Below are 24,189 nucleotides of genomic sequence, written 5' to 3' on the forward strand. Positions count from 1 at the left end.
TTGACGCTAATTAACCGCTGATTAAAAAAAAAAAAAGAGCCTTTCTCTCCACAGTAATTATTCCCTCTTTCAGGACTAATTTTGCCCAATCAATGCCATCTTTATTTGGGAGAGCAAATTGGGCCATAATCATCGTCCTGGAGGAGATGTAATTGCTGACGATGATTTGGTCCTTATCAGAACGCCACGGCTACTTCTATCAGTCATCTCCTGCATGTGGGGCTCATTTGTGCCAGATGATGTGCGGGGGAAACCAGGCTGAATGTGATGAAGTGATGACTAATGCTGTTGTGTCAGTGGGGTGTTAAATATGCATGGGAATAAAAAAGAAACAGTTCGAGAAATGACATTTATTTCATGCAAAATCGTTGTAGAAAAAGTTCACCAGCAGTGGATCAAACTTTTTATGTGCTACTAAAAACACCATAAAATGTTATACAAACAAAAAAAGGGTGGACAATAACAAACTCGGAGAGGACATTATTTCCCATTTTGACATCTTTTGTGGCTAGAGGCATCCTCAAAAGTGACAACAAATGTGAAATCTACGTTTGTTTTATGTGTAATGGCAATAAAACCCCCGTTTTTGTAATTGTCTTGGCTTAAATGATATAAATACATGAACATGCTTGTAAATACTCAGCACATTTCACACACACATTCTTCCACATGTCAAGTGGAGGACCGGATAAACACTTCAAACCGCTCCGATCATCGGGTTCTTTCGTCGCGGGTCACGCTGTCTTTCGTCTTCGTAGCCGTAGCGACCGGGGCTGTCCTGCCGGTAGCCGTCGCCCCTCCCTCCGACGGCCTCGTAATAATGGCGCCCTCGGCGGCCCGCGGCGGGAGAGGCGGGGACGTCCTGCCTCGTGGCCGCGGGGTAGTGGCGTTGGTTGGAAGACGCCGCCTGAGGCAGGCCGATGTCTTGGTAGTGGACGGGCTCTCTGTGGGCGGATCTGGAGTGGGTCGGGTAATCGTACGGATCCCTCCTGAAAAAGAGAGATGAAAGTTAGCTGGACGTGCTGGGAAGTGTCCTGCGTCCACATGGCGAGGCCGCGAGGGACGGAGAGAAGGTAAGCTGCTAACTTTCACAGAACCAGTAAAGTGCGGATTATTTCATATTAGGAGTGCTCAAACAACAATCCAATTCGCGATATATATATGTACAGTATATGTATACACATATGTGTGTATATATATATTTATATATGTATTTATATATGTATGTACCTACCGGAATTAATAAAAGGCTATCGATGCTGTCATCTAGCAAAGCTGAATATGACCAAGCAACCCCCCCGTACCAAAAAGCCCTTGATGAAAGCGGATACAATTTCACCCTCACCTATGAACCCACGCCAGGAAACCAGCCAAAAAAGAACAGAAAACGAAACGACATCATCTGGTACAACCCCCCATACAGCAAAAACGTCTCAACTAACATTGGACACAAATTCCTCAATCTGATTGACAAACACTTTCCCAAAGACAACACCCTAAGAAAAGTATTCAACAAGAACAACATTAAATTGAGCTACAGCTGTATGAACAATATACGACAAATCATCTCAAACCACAACAAAACAATTGCAAATGAGCCGTCGGCCCCCGGACAGAGCGACTCCAAAACCAACAAAGGCTGTTACTGTCGAAAGAAACCTGATTGCCCTCTCAACGGGGGGTGCTTACAAACATCAGTTGTCTACCAATCTAAGGTAATACGCAAGGACATTAACACATCCGACACATATGTAGGATTAACCGAGGGAGAATTCAAAACCAGATGGAACAATCACAAGGCTTCTTTCAGGAACCAAAACCTGCGGAATACCACAGAACTCAGCAAACACATTTGGGACCTCAAAGACAATAATGTTGAATATTCAATAACATGGCAAATTCTTGCATCCAGCACACCTTACAATAGTGGTAATAAAAGATGCAACCTATGCTTGAAAGAGAAACTGTTTATTATTTACCGTCCAGACCTGTCATCCCTCAACAAGCGCAGCGAAATTGTAACAGCATGCCGCCACAGACGGAAACACCTCCTAGGTAACACATGAGCCAATCACCACGCCCCTACGCCAGCCTGTACCCACCCACTCTGTGCCCTATATAAACCATGGTATGTGAATGCTCCCATTAAAATCTCCTGATGATTGAGGGTACCCCCCCTTATGAAACTGGCCTGTAGAGATGAAATAGTCTTGTGATTTTTTTCCCACACATACATATATGTATGTATATATATATATATGTATATATATATATATATATATATATATGTATATGTATACACATATGTGTGTATATATATATATGTATGTATGTGTATGTATATGTATACATGTGTATGTATGTATGTATGTATATATATATATATATATGTATATACGTATATATACAAACCCTGTTTCCATATGAGTTGGGAAATTGTGTTAGATGTAAATATAAACGGAATACAATGATTTGCGAATCATTTTCAACCCATATTCAGTTGAATATGCTACAAAGACAACATATTTGATGTTCAAACTGATAAACATTTTTTTTTTTTTGCAAATAATCATTAACTTTAGAATTTGATGCCAGCAACACTTGACAAAGAAGTTGGGAAAGGTGGCAATAAATACTGATAAAGTTGAGGAATGCTCATCAAACACTTATTTGGAACATCCCACAGGTGAACAGGCAAATTGGGAACAAGTGGGTGCCATGATTGGGTATAAAAGTAGATTCCATGAAATGCTCAGTCATTCACAAACAAGGATGGGGCGAGGGTCACCACTTTGTCAACAAATGCGTGAGCAAATTGTTGAACAGTTTAAGAAAAACCTTTCTCAACCAGCTATTGCAAGGAATTTAGAGATTTCACCATCTACGGTCGGTAATATCATCAAAGGGTTCAGAGAATCTGGAGAAATCACTGCACGTAAGCAGCTAAGCCTGTGACCTTCGATCCCTCAGGCTGTACTGCATTAACAAGCGACATCAGTGTGTAAAGGATATCACCACATGGGCTCAGGAACACTTCAGAAACCCACTGTCAGTAACTACAGTTGGTCGCTTCATCTGTAAGTGCAAGTTAAAACTCTCCTACGCAAGGCGAAAACCGTTTATCAACAACACCCAGAAACGCCGTCGGCTTCGCTGGGCCTGAGATCATCTAAGATGGACTGATACAAAGTGGAAACGTCTTCTGTGGTCTGACGAGTCCACATTTCAAATTGTTTTTGGAAACTGTGGACGTCGTGTCTTCCGGACCAAAGAGGAAAAGAACCATCCGGATTGTTATAGGCGCAAAGTTGAAAAGCCAGCATCTGTGATGGCATGGGGGTGTATTAGTGCCCAAGACATGGGTAACTTACACATCTGTGAAGGCGCCATTAATGCTGAAAGGTACATACAGGTTTTGGAGCAACATATGTTGCCATCCAAGCAACGTTACCATGGACGCCCCTGCTTATTTCAGCAAGACAATGCCAAGCCACGTGTTACATCAACGTGGCTTCATAGTAAAAGAGTGCGGGTACTAGACTGGCCTGCCTATAGTCCAGACCTGTCTCCCATTGAAAATGTGTGGCGCATTATGAAGCCTAAAATACCACAACGGAGACCCCCGGACTGTGGAACAACTTAAGCTTTACATCAAGCAAGAATGGGAAAGAATTCCACCTGAGAAGCTTAAAAAATGTGTCTCCTCAGTTCCCAAACGTTTACTGAGTGTTGTTGAAAGGAAAGGCCATGTAACACAGTGGTGAACATGCCCTTTCCCAACTACTTTGGCACGTGTTGCAGCCATGAAATTCTAAGTTAATTATTATTTGCAAAAAAAATAATGTTCATGAGTTTGAACATCAAATATCTCGTCTTTGTAGTGCATTCAATTGAATATGGGTTGAAAAGGATTTGCAAATCATTGTATTCCGTTTATATTTACATCTAACACAATTTCCCAACTCATATGGAAACGGGGTTTATATATATATATATATATATATATATATATATATATATATATATATATATATATATATATATATATATATATATATATATATAGTGCAGGCCAAAAGTTTGGACACACCTTCTTATTCAATGTGTTTTCTTTATTTTCTTGACTATTGTAGATTGTCACTGAAGGCATCAAAACAATGAATGAACACATGTGGAGTTATGTACTTAACAAAAAAAAAGGTGAAATAACTGAAAACATGTTTTATATTCTAGTTTCTTCCAAATAGCCACCCTTTGCTCTGATTACGGCTTTGCACACTCTTAGCATTCTCTCGATGAGCTTCAAGAGGTAGTCACCTGAAATGGTTTTCACTTCACAGGTTTGCTTGAAGATCATTGAGAGAATGCCAAGAGTGTGCAAAGCAGTAATCCGAGCAAAGGGTGGCTATTTTGAAGAAACTAGAATATAAAACATGTTTTCAGTTATTTCACCTTTTTCTATTGTTAAGTACATAACTCCACATGTGTTCATTCATAGTTTTGATGCCTTCAGTGACAATCTACAATGTAAATAGTCGTGAAAATAAAGATGGTGTGTCCAAGCTATATATATATATATATATGTATATATTTATCACAAGAATTGATTCTGAATCAAATTGTCATATCAAGATTCAGAATTAAAAATGGAGTCGTGAGGCGTGCAAAGATATTCCCACCTCTAGCACACACTCTTTGCAAAAGTACGCCGGATGCTAACCCTTGAAAAACCCATGACACATTTCGGGTGTTCTGCCCTCGTATTTAAGCGTGTCCACTGTCCAGTCCCCTGAGGCGGGCTGAGCACCTGTTGACTGACCAATTAGAATGCCTCACTCGCCACAGATTAGGCAGCGAGATAGGGTGAGGCTTCCCGTGGGGATATTCCTGGACTGTGGTGAGGTGGACTTCTTTACAAGCGTGTGTGTGTGTGTGTGTGTGCGTGTGCGTGTGTGTGTTGACCACCCAAACAGAGCAGAGGGACGGCACACACAGGTGGTCTGAAGAGTGAACAGCGCCGCCTTGTCTTTCAGCACAGGCGGAGTCGAACACAACACAAGCATGGCTGCCAACATTTGCTGTTTGCAGTCCGGTAGACCTCACAGGTCAAGGTCGGTCAACATTGGCAAATAACCTTTGCTTATGAAATTCATCATTTCAGTTAACAATTTAAAGTTTTACTATGAACAGGGGTTAACCTATTTTTACTTATGACGCTTAACTTCTTAAAAACTGTAGGTTTTAGTACGGCGACGGTCCAAAGTGCGGCCCGGGGGCCATTTGTGGCCCCGCGGGTAATTTTTTTAACGGCCCCACGGCACATTCGAAAAAAAACTATTAAAAAAACCCAAACATAAACAGTGGTATAAAAGAGCAAACAAATGACAATAAAATATTGCTATGTTGACTCTAATTTCAATAAGCCAGTGTTTTTCAACCTTTTTGGAGCCAAGGCACATTTTTTGCGTTGATAAAATGCGGAGGCACACCACCAGCAGAAAACATTAAAAAACTTAACTCAGTTGACAGTAAAAAGTTGTTGTCACAATTGTTGGATATGACTTTAAACCATAACTAAGCATGCATCAATATAGCTCTTGTCTCAAAGTAGGTGTACTGTCACCACCTGTCACATCACGCCCTGAGTTATTTGAAGTTTTTTGCTGTTTTCCTGTGTGTAGTGTTTTAGTTCTTGTCTTGTGCTCCTATTTTGGTGGATTTTTCTCTCTTTTTTTTGTATTTTCCTGTAGCAGTTTGATGTCTTCCTTTGAGCGATATTTTCCCGCATCTACTTTGTATTAGCAATCAAGAATATTTCAGTGGTTTTTATCCTTCTTTGTGGGGACATTGTAGATTGTCATGTCATGTTCGGATGTACTTTGTGGACGCCGTCTTTGCTCCACAGTAAGTCTTTGCTGTCGTCCAGCATTCTGTTTTTGTTTACTTTGCAGCCAGTTCAGTTTTAGTTTCGTTCTGCATAGCCTTCCCTAAGCTTCAATGCCTTTTCTTAGGGGCACTCACCGTTTGTTTATTTTTGGTTTAAGCATTAGACACCTATTTACCTGCACACTGCCTAGCGCTGTTTCCGACATCTACAAATTAATTAGCTACCGGCTGCCACCTACTGATATGGAAGAGTATTACACGGTTACTCTGCCGAGCTCTAGACAGTACAGACACTCAACAACAACACATCATTTGCAGACTATAATTACTGGTTTGCAAAAAATATTTTTAACCCAAATAGGTGAAATTAGATAACCTCGCACAGTGGTTGAAAAACACTGCACTAAGCTGTAATGCAGGCTGTTTCATTCTTTAAAAGAATAATAATGAATCAAAAACAATGTTATTATGAATTATTATCCTATTCAAGGCTCCAATTACGTCACATTAAATATTCCACTTTGAGATATTTTTTTGGGGAAAATGTTGCATATTTTGTGTTTGCCATATAAAAAACTACGTTTTTTTTTGTTTTTTTTAAAGAAGGGCCTAAAACGAACAAACAAGGAACATAATAAACAAACAATAAAAGTTATAATTGACGGATAGATCTGAAGTTGATCTCGAGACTATTGTGTTAAAAGTAAAAAAAAAAATGTACGATTCATTTTTTAACACTTTACTGAGCAGGACCCTTTTGGATCCCCAATAATTTTATTTATCTATTTATTTATTATTTTTTTGGGATCCCCAATAATTTTAGTGGGACTTTTTTTTTTTTAAAGTGTCATTGCTCAAAAAATAATAATACATTAAAATCAATGTTGTTATGAGTTATGTTTTAATTATTATATAATCTGAAATGTTCCACTTTAAAATTTTATTGGGGGAAAATATTGCATATTTTGTGTTTTTTTCCATAAAAAAAACAGGGTTTTCTTTGACAAAAAGGGCATACAACTTAAATCTGAAAAAAACAAACATCATATTGACAGATATACCTAATGTTGATCGAGATATTTAAACTTTGAATAATAATAATAATACTACTAAATAATGACACTTTTTTTTTTTTAATTCTGAGTGGAGGCCTAAATGTACCGGATATTTTTTATACATATATTGTATTGTTTTTTAAAATAAAAAATATGAAAAGGGCCCCCGCTTGCTTTGATTTTTCAGTGTGCGGCCCTCGGTGGAAAAAGTTTGGACACCCCTGGTTTAAAGTATTATCACATTTTCTATCATTTTACGTTGTGCTTGAAAACTGGCATCAACAGGAATGTATTCCATGCTCTGTAAATTTATGAAGGAAAGTTAATAAAATACACATTTTTTTCTCTACAACTATTTAAAACACTGTATAGTTCAGATGATCTATGACTTTGGCACGATGCGAGGACCCGCCCTGCGGTAGGAGTCCGAGTTCCGCTCCAGGGCCGAACTACATATCTAATCAACGAGCCGAACATGCACATTTGTTGCGTTAAAAAGCAGGAACTTGTTTGCCTTTTAGCATATGAGAGCATTTATGGAGTGTATGTGCGTGAGTCCGGTCAAGCAGCTGGGGGATTAGGGGGGTCCAAGGGCCTCTGTGACCCACACAGAACCTCACTCCCCCGGGTAGCACAGCTGGCTTCAGCCTGGCCGGAAGATTGATGGAGGAACTTCGAATGTTTGTGTGAGTCAACCCTAAAAAATGTAGACATCATTTTTATGTTTACATGATTTAACATCACACTAAAAAGGTGGATATTCAACTATTGTTTTGGGGAGGAGGGGGGGGGGGGGGGGGGGACGACATTTCCAGAAAGCTACGGACTTCTCCCTTCGCGAGTAGTCTTATTTTCTATATTCCTGAGAACCAGCGTCCTCTCCAGTGGACATTTCATTTTGGTCTATTTATTCTGCATGTTTCAGCAGCGCTTTGATGTTTTTAAGGACCGAGTCAAAGATCATGTCTATGAGAGCATTTTAGTGTGTTTAGGGACCTTTAGTTTCTCACACGTTTTGTTTAACTGGACCAGTTAAAGAGGCTGTTTGCTACTTGCTCACAGTTGTGAAGTAAAGGGAATTATATTTATATAGCGCTTTTCTCTAGTGACTCAAAACGCTTTTGAATAGTGAAACCCAATATCTAAGTTACATTTGTGGGTGGCACTGGGAGCAGGTGGGTAAAGTGTCTTGCCCAAGGACACAACGGTAGCGACTAGGATGGCGGAAGCGGGGATCGAACCTGGAACCCTCAAGTTGCTGGCACGTCCACTGTACCAACCGAGCTACACCGCCCCCAGTTACATGTTTCAAAGCCAAAAATATGACAAGAACACCACCTTTTTCTAGTATTAGTCGTTTAAAATGACACATTTATTTTCAAAACTGTCTATATTTTTCACAATTACTAAGATCACCTAATAAAACAAAAAAATTCCGGCCTGAAAAAAAATAATTGGCGTTACAGCACACATACAAAAGCAGTGCAGTTATTTAATATATTATTATTTCTAGGCGCAGTCATGGCGTTGAGGGGATCTTGTTTGGTGGCTGCAGGATTAGGTCTCTGCTTTTTGCAGATGATGTGGTCCTGATGGCTTCATCTGTCCAGGATCTTCAGCTCTCACTGGATCGGTTCGCAGCTGAGTGTGAAGCGACTGGGATGAGAATCAGCACCTCCAAGTCCGAGTCCATGGTTCTCGCCCGGAAAAGGGTGGAGTGCCATCTCCGGGTTGGGGAGGAGATCTTGCCCCAAGTGGAGGAGTTCAAGTACCTCGGAGTCTTGTTCACGAGTGAGGGAAGAGTGGATCGCGAGATCAACAGGCGGATCGGTGCGGCGTCTTCAGTAATGCGGACGCTGTATCGATCCGTTGTGGTGAAGAAGGAGCTGAGCCGGAAGGCAAAGCTCTCAATTTACCGGTCGATCTACGTTCCCATCCTCACCTATGGTCATGAGCTTTGGGTTATGACCGAAAGGACAAGATCACGGGTACAAGCGGCCGAAATGAGTTTCCTCCGCCGGGTGGCGGGGCTCTCCCTTAGAGATAGGGTGAGAAGCTCTGCCATCCGGGAGGAGCTCAAAGTAAAGCCGCTGCTCCTCCACATCGAGAGGAGCCAGATGAGGTGGTTCGGGCATCTGGTCAGGATGCCACCCGAACGCCTCCCTAGGGAGGTGTTTAGGGCACGTCCGACCTGTAGGAGGCCGCGGGGAAGACCCAGGACACGTTGGGAAGACTATGTCTCCCGGCTGGCCTGGGAACGCCTCGGGGTCCCACAGGAAGAGCTGGACGAAGTGGCTGGGGAGAGGGAAGTCTGGGCTTCCCTGCTTAGGCTGCTGCCCCCGCGACCCGACCTCGGATAAGCGGAAGAAGATGGATGGATGGATGGATGATTATTTCTTTTTTTGTTTATTTAATTGATGTATTTGGTGGTATGGTTGGGATATAAACAAGAAATATTTTGACATTTAGGGCAGACAACAGATACACTGTATGTGAATATGATGTAATGCATAGGAATGTCTGATACTGGATGTTAAAAAAAAAAAAAAAAATATATATATATATATATATATATATATATATAAAAATAAATCAATAATTTGTATAAAGAAAAAAAAAAAAGAAAAAAAAAAAAGCAGTGCAAGAGACGCAACAAACAATTTGTTGTTATGGTAGAATATACAGTGAATCCGGAAAGTATTCACAGCACTTCCCTTTTTCCACATTTTGTTATGTTACAGCCTTATTTCAAAATGGAATAAATCTATTTTTGTCCTCAAAATTCTACACACAATACCCTATAATGACAATTTCCAGCACCTCTCAACTCCATCAGGTTGGATGGGAAGCGTTGGTTTTCCATCCAGGATGTTTCTGTACATTGCTGCATTCATCTTAGTCTAGTCAGGGAGGTGACCAAGAACCCCATAGTCACTCTGTCAGAGCTACAGCATGTGGAGAGAGGAGGACCTTCCAGAAGGAAAATCATCTCTGCAGCAATCCACCAATCAGGCCTGTATGGTAGAATGGCCATTTCTTTGTAAAAAGTTTGCCAAAATGCACCTGAAAGACTCTCGGACCATTAAAAAACAAAATTCTCTGGTCAGATGAGACAACGATTGAACTCTTTGGTGTGAATACCAGGCGTCATGTTTGGAGGAAACCAGGTACCGCTCATCACCAGGCCAATACCATCCCTACAGTGATGCATGGTGGTGGCAGCATCATGATGTGGGGTTGTTTTTCAGCGGCAGGGACTGGAAAGATGAATGCAGCAATGTACAGAGACATCCAAGATGACAACCAACACTTCCCATCCAACACGATGGAGCCTGAGAGGTGCTGCAAAGAAGAACGGGCGAAACTGCCCAAAGATAGGTGTGCCAAGCTTGTGGCAATGTCTTAAAAAAGACAGGTTGTAATTGCTGCAAAAGGTGCATCAACAAAGTATTGATCAAAGGCTGTCAATACTTATGTACATGTGATTTTTTTGCTTTGTTTGTTATTTTTAATACATTTGCGAATTAAAAAACCCCTCAAACTTTTCACTTTTTTTGGCTGCTGGTGGCAGGAGCTCTTTGCTCTTGTGTCATCCTTTTGTGTTCCTGATGTTTCCTTCTTGTTTTCATGTGTTGTCTTTTTTAACCTTTTGGTTCGGGACCCTTTGGGATTGTGCGACAAGGGGTGGCACTTTCGTGACTTCTGCGGTGCTTTTTTGTGAACTCCTGAATCTGATGAGAGTGCGGAAATACGACCATATCACACCAATTCTCAAATCCCTTCACTGAATACAAAGTCTCCCTACTAACCTACCAGTGCCTCCATGGAAATGCCCCCCTCTACCTCAAAGAACTACTCACCCCCAAATCCTCCACACGACACCTCCGCTCCGGAAAGGCTAACCTCCTCCAACCTCTGAGGACAAAGCTACGAACAATGGGAGAACGGGCTTTATGCTCCGCCGCTCCCAGTCTGTGGAACGTTCTCCCTGACCACCTGAGGGCACCACAGACTGTGGATGCTTTTAAAAAAGGCTTAAAAACCCTTCTTTTAAAAAAAGCCTTTTTTTTTTAGATATATGCATACTAGTTCTAGCTATTAGGCTGTTCTAGTTTTTATTTATTTTTATTTTTATTATCTTTTAATTTTAATACACTGTAGCACTTTGAGGTTGTTTGCTCAATGTAAAGTGTTTTTTTTACAAATAAAATCTATTATTATTAACCTGCCAGTTGAATAGTCCTGATCTATAGATGTTGGACCCAACCTATAGCTGGGCGATATATCGAGTTTGTAAGATATATCAATATATTTTTAAACAAGATATGAATTAAGAAAATATCGATTTAATTTATTTCACGTTAAAATTACCAAACACCGCTTATTTGTTGTGTTCCTTGTTCTCCCCCTCCATGGGCTACTAAACCCCTCCCCTTCTTCCTTCCAAGACGTGCTTGCACGTATAAGAACATTCATGATTGGTTGGGTGTTTACTATGATGAGTCACGATTGGTTAGGGACAGGCCACTCAGAGGCAAGATAGGGCGGGTCATCGAACCAGGAAGGGAATTAAAAAGTACCTGCCTGCAAATGTATTTTTTATCTGTTTGGTGTTGTTATTTATTTGACGTAGAAAGTAATTCTGTACTACTTAAACAGTTTATTTTCTGTGCTGTTAATACTAGAGATGTCCGATAATATCGGTCGATAAATGCTTTAAAATGCAATATCGGAAATTATCGGTATCGGTTTCAAAAAGTAAAATGTATGACTTTTTAAAACGCCGCTGTACGGAGTGGTACACAGACGTAGGGAAAAGTACAGAGCGCCAATAAACCCTAAAGGATTGCCTTTGCGTGCCGGCCCAATCACATAATATCTACGGCTTTTCACACACACAAGTGAATGCCATCCATACTTGGTCAACAGCCATACAGGTCACACTGCGGGTGGCCGTATAAACAACTTTAACACTGTTACAAATATGCGCCACACTGTGAACCCACACCAAACAAGAATGACAAACACATTTCGGGAGAACATCCGCACCGTAACACAACAGAACAAATACCCAGAATCCCATGCAGCACTAACTCTTCCGGGACGCTACAATATACACCCCCTCTACCCCGCCACCCTCAACCCCGCCCACCTCAACCTCCAAGCACCGTAACACAACAGAACAAATACCCAGAATCCCATGCAGCACTAACTCTTCCGGGACGGTACAATATACACCCCCGCTACCCCCTTCCTTCAACCCCGCCCACCTCAACCTTCAAGCTGCTGTTTTGAGGTATGTTAAAAAAAATAATGCACTTTATGACTTCAATAATAAATATGGCAGTGCCATGTTGGCATTTTTTTCCCCATAACTTGAGTTGATTTATTTTGGAAAACCTTGTTACATATTTAATGCATCCAGCGGGGCATCACAACAAAATTAGGCATAATAATGTGTTAATTCCACGACCGTATATATCGGTATCGGTTGATATCGGAATCGGTAATTAAGAGTTGGACAATATCGGAATATCGGCAAAAAAGCTATTATCGGACATCTCTCGTTAATACCCATCTAGACTAACTGGGTTAATAAAAGTGACACTGACTGTTTACAGTACAGTTGTCATTCACTGAATATCGCTCAAAAATGAATACCTTGATATGTATACTTTCACCGAAAAATATATCGAGATATATATATCGAATATTGAGTTTAATTAAAAATATATCGAGACACACTTTTTCGTCCATATTGCCCAGCCCTAACCCAACCTTATATTTGGTATTTGAACTATTGGCACTCAGCATCAAGGGTTGGAATTGGGGGTTAAACCGCCAAAAATGATTCCCGGGCGCGGCCACCGCTGCTGCTCACTGCTCCCCTCACCTCCCAGGGGGTGATCACGGGTGATGGGTCAAATGCAGAGAATAATTTCGCCACACTTAGTGTGTGTGTGACAATCATTGGTACTTTATTTTTGGCTTTAGGCAACATGTTTACAATCTGGGTCGAGAGGTGGGGTACACACTGGACTGATTACCGTAAGCTGTAAGGATACACTGTTTGGCACTAAATGATGTGTGTGTGTGTGTGTGTGTGGTGCTCGTGGCGATGGGGTGCTGCCCTGCACCTGCCCCCAGGAAACAGAAGGAGGAAATTAGTCTCCCCACTATTCCTTGTTAGTGCTAAACAGCTGGAAAACAACATTGGTCTCCTTCAGAAACACACACACACACAGACGCACACACACACACAGACGCACACACACACACACACACACACACACACACACACACACACACACACACACACACACACACACACACACACACACACACACACACACACACCAAAAATGACTGCCAACACTTTAAACGGCTATAGTGACTCGATAAAATGACATTTGCATATTTAATTCATTAATGCGCTAATTGCAGAGATGAAGAGAACATGCAGATGCATTACAGGCACATATTTGAGTACATCTGTCAGTGACACACACACAAACACACACACACACCTGCTCGCCAAGTGACAGCAAACAGACATCCCCTGCATGCAAAGCACTAATAGGGCGACATATGCTACACCTCCCTACACTCCCCTCTCCTGCTTTTTGTATTCTTCTTTTATTAAATGCAATGTTCGTGTTTGCGTTGAGTACTTTTAGGACCACTTAGACAGCAACGTGAGCCTTTCTTGAATTCTCAAGGTGTGACACCTTTACCTGCACAAAGTCACAGGTCACGAATGCTTTTTGGAACTATGAGCATCAAACATTACAACTCTGGAGGTATAAGTCCCATTTCGTCTGCTATTCGTCAATAGCGTTTCACCTTGAAAGGATTCTTCATTCATCACTCCAAGCAATGTTTTCAAGTTTTACAATATAACCAACTTTATATAATATAATCGACTTTGTCGATTGTCATGTCATGTTCGGATGTTACATTGTGGACGCCATCTTTGCTCCACAGTAAGTCTTTGCTGTCGTCCAGCATTCTGTTTTTGTTTACTTTGTAGCCAGTTCAGTTTTAGTTTCGTTCTGCATAGCCTTCCCTAAGCTTCAATGTCTTTTCTTAGGGGCACTCACCTTTCATTTATTTTTGGTTTAAGCATTAGACACCCTTTTACCTCCACGCTGCCTCCCGCTGTTTCCGACATCTACAAAGCAATTAGCTACCTGCTGCCACCTACTGATATGGAAGAGTATTACACGGTTACTCTGCCGAGCTCTCGACAGCACCAACACTCAACAACAACACATCATTTACAGACTATAATTACTGGTTTGCAAAAAATATTTTTTACCCCAAATCGGTGAAATAAGATAATCTCCCAAGGCACACTAGACTGTATCTCACGGCACACTAGTGTGCCGCGGCACAGTGGTTGAAAAACACTGAATTAAGGTATGTAAACCAACATTTCGAAAATATTTTGTATCGGTATATATCTGCGGCTTATAGTCCGGTGCGGCTCATATATATCACCATATTTATTTCATCCAAAAATTGGTGGGAGCAGCTTAAATAGCCCGGAAAATACAGTAGTTTATTTTATTTACCCAGGTAAATGGGAAAGGTCTCACAGTGGAAAAGAGCCTTTCATATAAAAACAGAAGAATGGAGAAAAAACTATTTCGGTAATGTTGACCAGTCCGGCGGGCGGGCAGATGAGCGTGTTCTATTGTAGAACCTTGCTGATACAAGAACATCAATCAGTAACATTACTGCTAACGACAGAAACAGATGGATTTCCCTTTCCCCTCAGTGCATAAACGCTCAGCGGCTGCAGAAACTCGTGTCAAGTTTCCTCAAGGCTTGGCAGTTCAAATTAAGTTCGCCATTCAATTCTACTCCCATCTAAGAAAAGTTGTTGGATTCATCGCATCTCCGGAGCAGACTGCTGTCCGTACACATTGGCCGACTGAATGTCACACAGCCTTCCTGCATGACAGTTGGTGTGTTACTTATTGAGCTCACAAGGGAGCTCCGAGACCTCAAAGTGTATACCTTTTGCTTTATTTATAACGCCATGATTTCATTTCCCCATGCACGGCCCTGAGAGGACCGGTGAGAGAGCGAGAAGTGATGCGAAGAGACAGCAGACATTATTTATGCGGGCGGGGTGATCTATTGAATCACAGAAAAATAGAGTTATTGTAAACAGGTAGTGCCTTGGAGTCTCATACTTGCCAACCTTGAGCCCTCCGATTTCGGGAGGTGTGTGTGTGTGGGGGGGGTGACGTCGGGGGGCGTGGCTGGGGGCGTGGTTAAAAGGGGAGGAGTATATTTACAGCTAGAATTCACCAAGTCAAGTATTTAATATATATATATATATATATATATATATATAAGAAATACTTGACTTTCAGTGAATTCTAGCTATATATATATATATATATATATATATATATATATATATATATATATATATATATATATATATAAATAAAAGAAATACTTGAATTTCAGTGTTCATTTATTTCCACATATACACAAACATAACACTCATCTACTCATTGTAGCGTTAAGGGTTGAATTGTCCATCCTTGTTCTATTCTCTGTCACTATTTTTCTAACCATGCTGATGATGCATTCTGCTTCGTCTTCAGTTGTGCACTGCACTCTCTAAAAGCTGTAGATGTTATTGTTACATATGCATGTACAGTAAAGGGCAGTATTGTCCTGTTTAAGAGTGTCACAACATTGCTGTTTACGGCAGACGAACTGCTTTACGGTAGACGAAAACGTGACTGCTGTTGTGTGTTGTTGCCGCGCTGGGAGGACGTTAATGAAACTGCCTAACGATAAACCCACATAAGAAACCAAGAACTCGCCCTCGATCATTCTACAGTTATAACGTGATTGGGCAGGCACGCTGTTTGTATTGTGGGAAAGCGGACGTGAAAACAGGCTGTCGACACGTCACTCAGGTCCGCCTGAATTTCGGGAGATTTTCAGGAGAAAATTTGTCCCGGGAGGTTTTCGGGAGAGGCGCTGAATTTCGGGAGTCCCCCGGAAAATCCGGGAGGGTTGGCAAGTATGAGTCTCAGGCATACTTGCCAACCCTCAAGAATTTTCCGGGAGACTCTCGAATTTCAGTGCCTCTCCCGAAAATCTCCCGGGACAACCATTCTCACGAATTTCTCCCGATTTCCAGCCGGACAACAAGGCACGCCCCCTCCATGTCCGTGCGGACCTGAGTGAGGACAGCCTTTCGTCACGTCCGCTTTTTCTCCATATAAACAGCGTGCCGGCCCAGTCACGTTATAACATCTACGGCTTATGGACAGTGCACAACTGCACACACAACAAGAAGGAGACGAAGCAGAAGAACGAAGAAGAGACAGTCATGGCGACGACGAGTAAGAAGAAGAGCATGGTTAGAAGGATAGTGACAGAGAATAGAACAAGGATGGACAATTCAACCCTAAACTCACTCCTTTCCTGCAAATTAAATTTCACAGATGCTGCCCATACCTATGCTCCTTCAAAGGCTGTGCTACTGGCTGCAAAGCATTGCACTTTCAAATACAACAATGAGTAGAGGAGTGTTATGTGTGTGTATATGTGTAAATAAATGAACACTGAAATTCAAGTACTGTATTTTTCGGACTATAAGTCGCAGTTTTTTTCATAGTTTGGCCGGGCTCCAGTGCGACTTATATGTTTTTTTCCTTCTTTATTATGCATTTTCGGCAGGTGCGACTTATACTCCGGTGCGCCTTATACTCCGAAAAATACGGTATTTATTTTATTTATATATATATATATATATATATATATATATATATATATATATATATATATATATATATATATATATATATATATATATATATATATATATGAAATACTTGAATTTTGTCAGGACGCGGACTATGTGTGTTTGTTTTTCCGAGATGCAAGTAAAGCTGGACTGGACATGGCGTGAAGGTAAATACATATTTATTGTTTACGCTCAAAAAAAGGAATCAAACAAAAGGTGCGCACAAGGGCGGAAGTACAAAAACACTTGGCTATGAAAACAAAAGACTAGCACACAGGCAATTAACTAAGAACACGAAACAAAAACACTTACTGTGGCATGGCATGAAGCATGAATAACAAGGGTGGACATGGATAGCATGGATGGATAGATAGCTAATGTCACCAGGACGAACAACAGAAACAGACAGGCTTAAATAGCAGTGACATGATTAGTGACAGGTGTGTGAGTGCAAAGCGTGAGACAGGTGCGTGACATGACAGGTGAAAACTAATGGGTTGCTATGGTGACAAAAACAAACAAGAGTGCACAAAGAGTCCAAAAACAAAACCGAACATGACTAAAACAAAAACATGATCAACAGACATGACAAATTTCAGTGAATTCTAGCCATAAATATACTCCTTCCCCTTAACCCCGCCCACCCCAACAACTCCCCCCAATCTCCTGAATTCGGAGGTCTCAAGGTTGGCAAGTATGGTCTCAGGACATGTCCACACCAACACAGACAGTTTCCAAAATGCATATTTGGGGTTAAAACGATCTCCATCCACACAAGTGTAGTTTCAAAACTGTCTCTGTCCACACACAAACGCATACACCTGCTGTCATGCACATTATGTCCAATCAGAAGCCTGAAAAAAGCAGCAATATTGGACTTGTTGGCATTACACCTCTGTTATGTTTATTTTGATATACTAGACGTTAGGGTTGTACTGTATACCGGTATTAGTATAGTACTGTGATACTAATGAATCATTTTCGGTACTATACCGCCTCTGAAAAGTACCGGTCCCGCACCACGTCGTGTCATTGCTGGTTTTACGAGCAGAGGAGCATGTTCAGCAGCGCACAATCACAGAGTACTTACAAGCAGACACGGTTTGTAGACAAAAAAGGGAGAACAGGTGCATTTTGGCTTAAAAGAAGTTATAACACTGAAACGCCCTCAGGAAGAGGTGCTTTAAAACATGGCTAGCTAGCTAGCAGCTAAAGTCCGTCCGCCCTCGGCAGTGTTTTAGCTACTTCTAAATCACTAATCCTCGCCTCCATGGCGACAAATAAAGTAAGTTTCTTACAAGTATCATCCCTACAGGACGAGGAATAGCTAAACATGCTTCACTACACACCGTAGCTCACCGGCTTCAAAATATAAACAAACACCATTGGTGGATCTACACCTAACATCCACTGTAATGATATCAAGTACAGGCACGTATCTAGTCGATACGACTATGATTACGTCGATATTTTTTGGCATCACATTTTTTTTATTTTATTTTTTTAAACTTATATTATGTTTATAAACTCAGGAAATATACAAAATACACCCCCGCTACCACCAACGTACCCCCCCCCCCCCCCCCAGCATTGTCCCACCCACACAACCATCTGATTGGTTACACGCAGAGCGGTAACAGCCAATCAGCAGTGCGTATTCAGAGCACACGTAACAGCCAATCAACAGTGGGTATTCAGAGCGCATGTAACAGCCAATCAGCAGTGCGTATTCAGAGCGCATGGAGTCAGTGCTCAGGCAGGCAGAGAGGAGAGACGGTGGATTGAGCAGAAAGGTGTTTAGCAGGTGAGCATAATGCAGTGGACTCTCCCCAAATTATAATAAACACTTCCAAGTCAACTACTAGTAACATCACTATGAGCCCGTTGACGTCCTAGAAACATAAGCAGCAGCTCAGCTCGCTCGCAGTCCCTGAGGTGAAGGCTAATTAGCTTTTAGCGTAACGTTAGCTCATTTTGCGGTGTATGTGTGCGTGCGTGCGTGTGTGTTTGTGCATGTGTGTGTGTGTGTTACTGACAGCAAAGCCCTGTCTGTCTGAGAGAAAGACAAGCATTATTGACCTACAGTTAACAACTAAGTTATTTCACTTTACCTTTTTCTGTGTTGATTGAGCTGTGTTGAAGCAGCAAAAAAGGACATTATGTTAAATGAAAAGTTTCTGTCTCTGATAGTTGATATAATAATGTAACTGCATCATAACACCTACATGAACTCCATGGTGTTCAGGGATGAATAGTCTCTCCTATTGCTATTGTACTATTTTTTTCAGCTATAGTTACATTAATCATTAGTAATGTAGCAGCTTAGTTTTGAATGGCAGGGTCCCTGCTATCACATGTTGATGAAAATATAACATTTACATAATAAAAATCAACTACAGGCTTCCCAAATGCTGTAATAAATTAAGCATGATGAGTTGAACATATGTCAGCATGTGGCCCCACTTTTAACTCTTTTTTTCAAACGCTTATTGCAAACGCTTACTTACAGTAAGTCATTAATTTGACTTTGTAAGTCATTATTTTGACTTAGTAAGCCATTATTTTGTCATTATTTTGACTTAGTAAATTACTAAGTCATAATAATGACATACTTAGTATCTCAGGTAACTAGGACAGTGGCAGCCGGTAGCTAATTGCTTTGTAGATGTCGGAAACAGCGTGAGGCAGCGTGCAGGTAAAAAGGTGTTTAATGCGTAAACCAAAAATAAACAAAAGGTGAGTGCCCATAAGAAAAGGCATTGAAGCTTAGGGAAGGCTATGCAGAACAAAACAAAAACTGCACTGGCTACAAAGTAGCAAAAGACGACGTCCACAAAGCACATCCGAACATGACGTGACAATCAACAATGTCCCCACAAAGAAGGATAAAAACAACTGAAATATTCTTGATTGCTAAAACAAAGTAGATGCGGGAAATATCGCTCAAAGGAAGACATGAAACTGCTACAGGAAAATACCAAAAAAAGAGAAAAAGAGACCAAAATAGGAGCGCAAGACAAGAACTAAAACACTACACACAGGAAAACAGCAAAAAACTCCAAATAAGTCAGGGCGTGATGTGACAGGTGGTGACAGTACATCTACTTTGAGACAAGAGCTATAGTGATGTATGGTTGGTTATGCTTTAAAGTCACATCCAACAATTGCGACAACGCCTTTTTACTGTCAACTGAGTTTAGTTTTTTATTGATTTCCGGATTTTTTCAACGCAAAAAAATGTGCCTTGGCTCAAAAAAAGGTTGAAAAACCCTGCCTTAAGGGTCAGGGCATCTCAGGGGAAATCAAACTATAATCAACACCTCGCTTCGTTATTTAACTGTTTAAAGGGGAAAAAGGCAGTGAACTCCGCAAGACCTGATGAATTAAATAAGTTTAGGGGACAATATAAAATGAGCCTTGGACAGCTGGAAGGCACCAGGATTAGGTTTAAGATGGATGACAAACACAGAGAGAATATCACATGCTCGACAACAAGGTGAAAACGAGAAGCTAACGCCATTACCAGATGGAGAAAATAAATCAGTTTCTCTTAAGAGAGGTCGCCTTCACTTGGAGGGCAGCTGAGTCATCAGTTCTACTGCTCTGTGCAGCTGGCCGTGTCCGGCCTGCCCCGTGAAGACCCCAGGGAGGCAGAGTTCACATTGTGCAGCCTGGTGGCCAAACGCAAGTCGCTGCAAGTGTGCGTGTGAGCGCAAACGTCCGTGAAAAGTCCACCGAGCGTACTTCAGGGGTTTTATCACGCTGGGGCGAGTCAAGAGGTCACTCTTTGTTGTCTAAGGCAGTGTTTTTCAACCCCACTAGTGTACCGTGACATATTGTTTGGTGTGCCGTGGGAGATTATGTAATTTCACCTAATTGGGTTCAAAATATTTTATGCAAACCAGTAATTATAATCCACAAATGTGCCATTGTTGAGTGTCTGTACCGTCTAGAGCTCGGCATATCAGTAGGTGGCAGCAGGTAGCTAATTGCTCTGTAGATGTCGGGAACACGGTTTGCCGTGACCACAATATGCGGGAGGCAGGGTGCAGGTAAAAAGGAATCTAATGCTTCAACCAAAAATAAACAAAAGGTGAGTGCCGCTAAGAAAAGGCATTGAAGCTTAAGGAAGGCTATGCAAAAAGAAGCTACAACAGAACTGGCTGCAAAGTTAAACAAAAACAGAGTGCTGGACGACAGCAAAGACTTACAGTGTGTGGAGCAGACGCATACATGCCAACCCTCCCGATTTTCCCGGGAGACTCCCGAATTTCTCCCGATTTCCACCCGGACATCAATATTGGGGGCGTGCCTTAAAGGCACTGCCTTTAGCGTCCTCTACAACCTGTCGTCACTTCCGCTTTTCCTCCATACAAACAGCGTGCCGGCCCAGTCACATAATATATGCGGCTTATACACACACAAGTGAATGCTACGCATACTTGATCAACAGTCATACAGGTCACACTGAGGGTGGCCATATAAACCACTTTAACACTGTTACAAATATGCGCCACACTGTGAACCCACACCAAACAAGAATGACAAACACATTTTGGGAGAACATCCGCACCGTAACACAACAGAACAAATACCTAGAACTCCTCGCAGCACTAACTCTTCCGGGACGCTACAATATACACCCCCCGCTACCACCAAACCCCGCCCCCCCCAACCCCTCCCACATCAACCCCCCATTCCCCCATCTCCCGAATTCGGAGGTCTCAAGGTTGGCAAGTATGAGCAGACTGCGTCCACAAAGTACATCCGTACATGACATGACAATCAAAATAGGAGCGCAAGACAAGAACTAAAACACGACACACAGGAAAACACCAAAAAACTCAGAATAAGTCACGGCGTGATCTGACAGGTCGTGACAGTACACCTACTTTGAGACAAGAGCTATAGTGATGCATGATTGGTTATGGTTTGAAATCTTATCTAACAATTGCGAGAACGACTTTTTATTTGTCAGCACCTGCTGCCACCTTGTGGTTTGTATTCAGTTTTCCTTTGTTGGTGCAGTTGACCTTGTTGACCTCCACTTCATTTCTCCTTCCCCTTAGAGTTCCTGTGTTCCCATTGTGGGCGGAGTTGTGAGACGTGCACAGCTGCTCCCAATTTACTCAGATGATATTTAAGCAGCACCTTGGCAGCTGGATGGCACTTGGTGATTCCATTCCTCGGCTCTCCACTTCTGACGACTTCCATGCTTCGTGTTTCTTGCTACTTGTTATCCTGGCCACTCCCGGTGCCATCCAGCTTGGTGTCTACGTCGGCGGTAGCACGTCTTGCAACTCCGACCCAAGTTTGTTCTATTTTTATATATTAGTTTTTGTTTTATCCACGGTGCCCATTTTGAGTTCTCCTTTTTGCACCGTCGCTTTTGTTCCCTCCTGTGAGGAGCATCTTTTTGTGAGTATGCAACTCTAGTAAAGAACTGTTCAACTCACCTTTTGTCTGCATCTTTGGGTTCCTCTCAAACTGTATTATACAGAGCTGTGACAGAATCACCAAGTCATTATGGAACCCGCAGACGAAGATCCTGTTCGACAGGCTCTCAGGGCTCATGGCCAGCAAATAAGCCATCATGAACAGAGTTTGACTAACCTGACAACACTAGTGCAAGAAATGCACACCCGCATGTTTGTCCCTCACCCGCTTCCAGGCTCGGAGGTAACTCAACCTGCAGCTGGAAACTCTGGTTCCTCCGACGCCTCGACATCGGGTTTTTCTACCCGAGAACCCAGCATACCACACCCACTCAGGTATGAGGGGGACTTTGGACAATGCAGACTTTTTTTATACCAATGCTCCTTAGTATTTGCACAGCAGCCTCACTCGTACTCAACAGACTCCGCCCGTGTGGCATATATACTAAGTCTACTGGCTGGAAGAGCAGCACGCTGGGCTATGGAGATATGTGAGAGCAAACCAGAACTTCGTTCCAGTCTGACCCTGTTTTCTGCTGAGCTGCGCAGCGTTTTTGATCACCCTGTGAGGGAACGAGAGGCAGGCAGTCGCCTCCTCGCTACTCGCCAGGGGTCCTCCTCTACAGCCGACCACTCAATCTCCTTCAGGATCCTGGCAGCGGAGAGTGGCTGGGGGGAGAGAGCATTGAGGGGCATATTCCTGGCTAGCCTTAGCCCCCGCATCCAAGCTGGCTGCCCGTGACGAAACCCAGACCCTAGAGGAGCTCATTTCACTCTCCATCCGATTGGACAACCGCCTACGAGAGCGACACGCTCAGAAGGGGAGGGATCCTCCGTCCACCAGATGGCAGTCACCTACCAGGTCTCCACATTTACCGTCCAAGCCTCAGGGAGGGTCGCTTCCGCCTTCTGACTGCAGTACCCCGGAGGAGGGGCTAGAGGGGGCGATACCCATGCAGCTGGGTGGCAGCCGCCTGTCATCAGCGGAGAGGATTCGTCGGCTGAGGTTGCGGTTATGCCTGTACTGTGGAGCTGCGGACCACGTCGTCGTTCGCTGGCCTGCGCGCCCTACTAGGGGCCGTCCTGCTTCCACCGGAGATCTTCCTCGGCCAAGACTACCACCTTCGCCGCCTGCCCCGGCAGCAACATCTGCATCTTCTCCGCTGGTGGGAAGACTTCAAGTGGAAGGTACTCTGTCATGGGGGGGGGAGTCGTGCCCTATTAAGGCACTTATTGACTCTGGGCAGATGAGAACATTATTGACAGTGGGCTTGTTGAGTTGTTAAAGATTCCTACTGTGGGTGTGGAACGCATTAAGACTGTTAGCTCACTTGACGGGCGTCACCTGGCTAATATTACGCATCAAACACACGCCACATCCCTCCTTATTTCGGGAAATCACCGTGAGAAGGTTAGTTTTCTTATAATGCCTTCTCGTTCAGCACCCGTAGTTCTTGGCCTTCCTTGGTTACAACGTCACAGTCCCAGCATAGATTGGACCACACTAAAAATTACTAATTGGAGTATTTTTTGTCATAGTCACTGTTTACGCTCCGCTTCGTCTCCTACTAAGCCTGTCACTCTTCCTAGTCTTCAACCCCCTGATCTTTCACTGATTCCTGAGGAATATCATTCCCTTAGTGATGTCTTTAGTAAAGACCAGGCTACGTCGCTACCCCCCCACCGCCCATATGACTGTGCCATTGACCTCCTTCCAGGGTCTACGCTACCTTCTTCACGGCTATACAATATTTCACGTCCCGAACAGCATGCTATGGAGGAATACATCTCCTCTTCTCTCGCCGCCGGACACATTCGTCCCTCTTCCGCTCCCGTGGCGGCTGGTTTTTTTTTCGTTAAGAAGAAGGATGGAGGGTTGCGACCCTGTATAGACTACGGAGCCCTAAATAAGATCACGGTTAAGAATAAATACCCTCTTCCACTATTGGAGTCTTCATTTGCGCCTCTGCATGGGGCGGTAGTATTTACCAAATTAGATCTACGTAACGCGTATCACCTTGTGCGTATTCGT

General features: G+C 42.6%; 1 protein-coding gene across 2 annotated transcripts in view; it reads right to left on the bottom strand.

The window, feature by feature from the left end:
• Positions 1-343: 343 nt before the first annotated feature.
• The window catches only part of pard3ba (par-3 family cell polarity regulator beta a), a 464,804-nt gene continuing 440,958 nt past the window's right edge, over positions 344-24,189 (bottom strand). For both annotated transcript variants that reach the window (XM_061985093.1, XM_061985094.1), the window contains one exon: positions 344-989. In XM_061985093.1, coding sequence (XP_061841077.1) covers positions 698-989 — 292 coding nt within the window. In that variant the 3' untranslated portion in view covers positions 344-697. The remainder of the gene's footprint in view (positions 990-24,189) is intronic.

Source organism: Nerophis lumbriciformis, linkage group LG23 (genome assembly GCF_033978685.3).
Source record: "Nerophis lumbriciformis linkage group LG23, RoL_Nlum_v2.1, whole genome shotgun sequence".
In the NCBI taxonomy this organism is placed as follows: domain Eukaryota; kingdom Metazoa; phylum Chordata; class Actinopteri; order Syngnathiformes; family Syngnathidae; genus Nerophis; species Nerophis lumbriciformis.